Genomic DNA, 3,243 nt, shown 5'->3' with positions numbered 1-3,243 from the left:
TTATGCAAGGTTAAATCATAAAAGATCTTTTAACTCAATCAAGACAACTTTACAACTAAGTCATATTGATCTTATCCAAATGAAGATTGAAAGGTTAGCTTCCCAAGTTCACTTCAACTCGAGACTAGATTTCCTAACTTCACAACATGCTTTAGGGTGTTGGAGTGGAATTTGAGTCGATATCAAAATGATTTGAAATAGAAAATCTAAAATGATTTGAAATAGAAAGCCCTGCTCCGCTCTTAAAACAAGAATGTATCATATATTTGCCATAATACAAATTTCAATTGAGTTATTGAGTACCTTGTCACCATTTGTTCAGGTGAAGCAACTTCAAAATTTCTTGCAACGCTTTCAGTTACATGTAAATTCAAAGAATTAGTAGAACAAAGATTAGGTGCGAAGCTGCAATCTTTGTAGGACAGACTACGTGCAATATATTATCTAAAATACTGCAGGTAAGTATCTCATTTACTACTACTAATTAGCTAGCTTAATTCACACGAACTTCGGAGTTTGCATACTTGGGTTCAATGTGATTAAACAAGTGCTTCAAACTGCACTTTATGAAAGAAACAAAGTAAAGCACTAGCCCTGAGCATCGCTTGTCTGTGAAGCAAAAGCTCACAATGAAGTGCAAATATTGCACTGCTTCACCGTATAGCATCCTATCGTTAAGCGCTAGGCTCAAGCTCAAAATGAAATCTTAGTTCATATACCATGATTTAATCTAGCATCTGCAATAATAAGTAGGCATGAATCACTTATTATTTCTCACAATCATTGAATCTTTACTCATTGTTTCTACATTCTCTCCCACTATAGCTAGTTACCTCTTGGTGATTCTTCTCATTATGCTATCTCTCATACTAATTTTCGTATATCCTTCTCATTGGTTCTTTCTGCTAGTAGTAGTAACTTTTTGCTCACAAGTTTCATACTTATATTGCCTTCGTCTCTTGATCTCAAGTGGTCATCAATCACACAATTATTCTCGACTCTTAACTATTCTTTCATCACTTCATTATTTCTATCTTTATTTTTTTATATTTCAAATAATTGGAAATTGTTATTATTGAATGTATTATTATATTTGTTGAAAATTATTACCTAAACTCATTTAAATTTGACTAATATAATAGCTATATTGTACTAATATAACATAAGCACAAATAATATGCGATTCATGAATACTCTAATTTCAAAAGTTTCACTTCACTTTGTGCATTGCCCATTGAAGCAAAAATGAACTCTTGCATATCGCATTGCACTTGAGTTTTGAAAATATTGTTTGGGTTAGGGTTTTTTGCCCATCTTATGATTCCCTTTCTTTAGATAAAATTGCTCTTCCTGATAGAGTCAAATGAAAAGATGGACGGTATGAAAAGGAAAAGGTTCCAAAAAAGTTAACGTACATATTTGCACTAAAAAGATTGCTCATCTTATGCAATACAATTATAAAGCTTGTAAAAGGTAGATAAATGGTGAAAAGTAGATATATAGTCCATGCTTGAACATCAAAAAAATATTGTTCACCCTACAGTAGCAGCAATTATTTCTTCGCAACCGACATTGACATTATTGTATATAAATGCATCATTACAAGAGTATCATTTCATGCCAATAAACAAATTGCAATAGATGGGTATACAATTCATAAGAATAGGGAAACCAATCTAGCTTATGAACACAACCTTCAGCATTATAAAACTGAATTAGGTGGACCGTTCAAGTTAACATCAGAATCAAATCCTTTCTTTGTTTGTAAAATAAAATGCACGTCTTCAGCTTAAAAATTCTAAATTTGATCACAAATAATACCAAGTACGCTTCATTAAGCACCAAAATGAGGAGGAGCTCAATCACCAAAAAATACAGCATCTTTCTAGCAAATAGGTGGGAACGCGGCAAATTAGATATCTAAATTCAAGTGTGATACCTGGTGCAGTTCCATAAGTTCCTGAAGGCAGTTACTGAGCAGTATTTTCTTTATACATGCTTTCCCTATTTATGAAGATTACACTATTATCAGAGGGTGAAATAATAGGCAAATAAAACTCATATGAAAGAAACTAGAACAGCTGCTAAAGATAAATGTTTCTTCTACTATAGCCTGCAAATTGGAATATATATCTGTGAAAATAAAAACAAGTTGAATAGCAGACCTCGCCTGTGAGGATCACAGAAGAAAAAGAACTTCTGCGCAGCTATTCGGCAGTACATTTGGACAAAGGCTGCAGGCATATCCCTCAGTTGTGCGAGGTTTGGTATGAGACCTCTTATATAGGCTTCCATCTCCTGCAAACAACCAGACATGACAAGAATTTCATCATCCGTAATAAATCATTGATTACCGGGAAATTTAAATAAAACATCCAATTAGAATTAACTCCAACAAGCCACACTTTAGAGCCAAGTCGGCAAAAGAAAACGTACATGAGGCTGAAGGAATCCATCAGAATCTTCATCAAGCTCGCTCATGTCAATTCTCGCTTGTGTAAGAGATACCTGAAACAATGTAAATAAGTTACAAACTATTGCATGAAAACACAATTTTCAAACTGACAGAGGAACTAAATTAGCCAGCCGAGGCAAATGATCAATTGGAGACATGACTTCAGAAAGCAAATGCAAAACTGAATCACAAAATGAAATAAAATTTCATGGTTCTAAGGACTTCAACCACGTTGCTTAGTACCACACAGCTGTAGCACAAGAGTATGAGAGGCAAGTATATTAAGAGATGCACATCCCTTAGTGCCCAACCAAGCAAAAAATGCAAGCATGCACCGCACGTGCCATAGAAACAATCAACTGTGAAATGAAACCCTGACAACAACAAAATTAGAAAGTGACAAAGTTACAGACCAGTAAACATTCTCTTTAAAAGAGCTAAAACTAGAAACTCTCTTGACATATGTGACCCACAAATGAGCAATAAATAAGGGGAAACTTGACTTTACATTCTTCATAATGGTGGAAATTGAAAAGATATGCTTGCAAATTATTTTCTTAGAGATATATGTCCACTAAATTCCTTCGGACACAAATACTCCCACTTTTGGCCATAAACTACTAATTTGAAGTCCACCACAATCAACATTGGTTTGAACAATGCTTAAATTGTTTTACAACAAGGTTTGAGTATGTGTCAATATATGATAGAAGTTTGGTTAGAACCATGATCCAAGATGATTTGATCATGGTACAATCATCGTTCAAAGATTATTTGAAATGATTCAA

The 3,243-nt window shown here is 33.9% G+C and overlaps 1 protein-coding gene across 1 annotated transcript; it reads right to left on the bottom strand.

Annotated features, from left to right (window-relative positions):
• Window positions 1-1,912: 1,912 nt before the first annotated feature.
• On the bottom strand, window positions 1,913-2,566 carry LOC110107542 (probable serine/threonine-protein phosphatase 2A regulatory subunit B'' subunit TON2). The gene is made up of 3 exons (XM_020837814.2): window positions 2,437-2,566; window positions 2,166-2,298; window positions 1,913-2,004 (listed from the first exon to the last, which is right to left on the bottom strand). Exons 1-3 carry the CDS (start codon window positions 2,479-2,481, stop codon window positions 1,913-1,915), a joined length of 270 nt encoding a protein of 89 aa, XP_020693473.2. The 5' UTR covers window positions 2,482-2,566.
• Between the last annotated feature and the right edge of the window lie 677 nt (window positions 2,567-3,243).

Source organism: Dendrobium catenatum, unplaced genomic scaffold, assembly GCF_001605985.2.
Source record: "Dendrobium catenatum unplaced genomic scaffold, ASM160598v2 fragScaff_scaffold_657, whole genome shotgun sequence".
NCBI classification, from domain to species: domain Eukaryota; kingdom Viridiplantae; phylum Streptophyta; class Magnoliopsida; order Asparagales; family Orchidaceae; genus Dendrobium; species Dendrobium catenatum.
The sequence above is the reverse complement of the archived record's forward strand: the minus strand, read 5'-3'. Positions and strand labels throughout refer to the sequence as shown.

What these genes read in the sequence shown, in the direction of transcription:
- LOC110107542 (XM_020837814.2), bottom strand. Translation starts at nt 2,481, where the DNA reads ATGAGCGAGCTTGATGAAGATTCTGATGGATTCCTTCAGCCTCAT. An exon ending in ATGGATTCCTTCAGCCTCAT is followed by an intron (nt 2,299 to 2,436) that starts GTACGTTTTCTT and finishes GGTTGTTTGCAG; the next exon opens with GAGATGGAAGCCTATATAAG. An exon ending in CTGTGATCCTCACAGGCGAG is followed by an intron (nt 2,005 to 2,165) that starts GTCTGCTATTCA and finishes CTTCATAAATAG; the next exon opens with GGAAAGCATGTATAAAGAAA.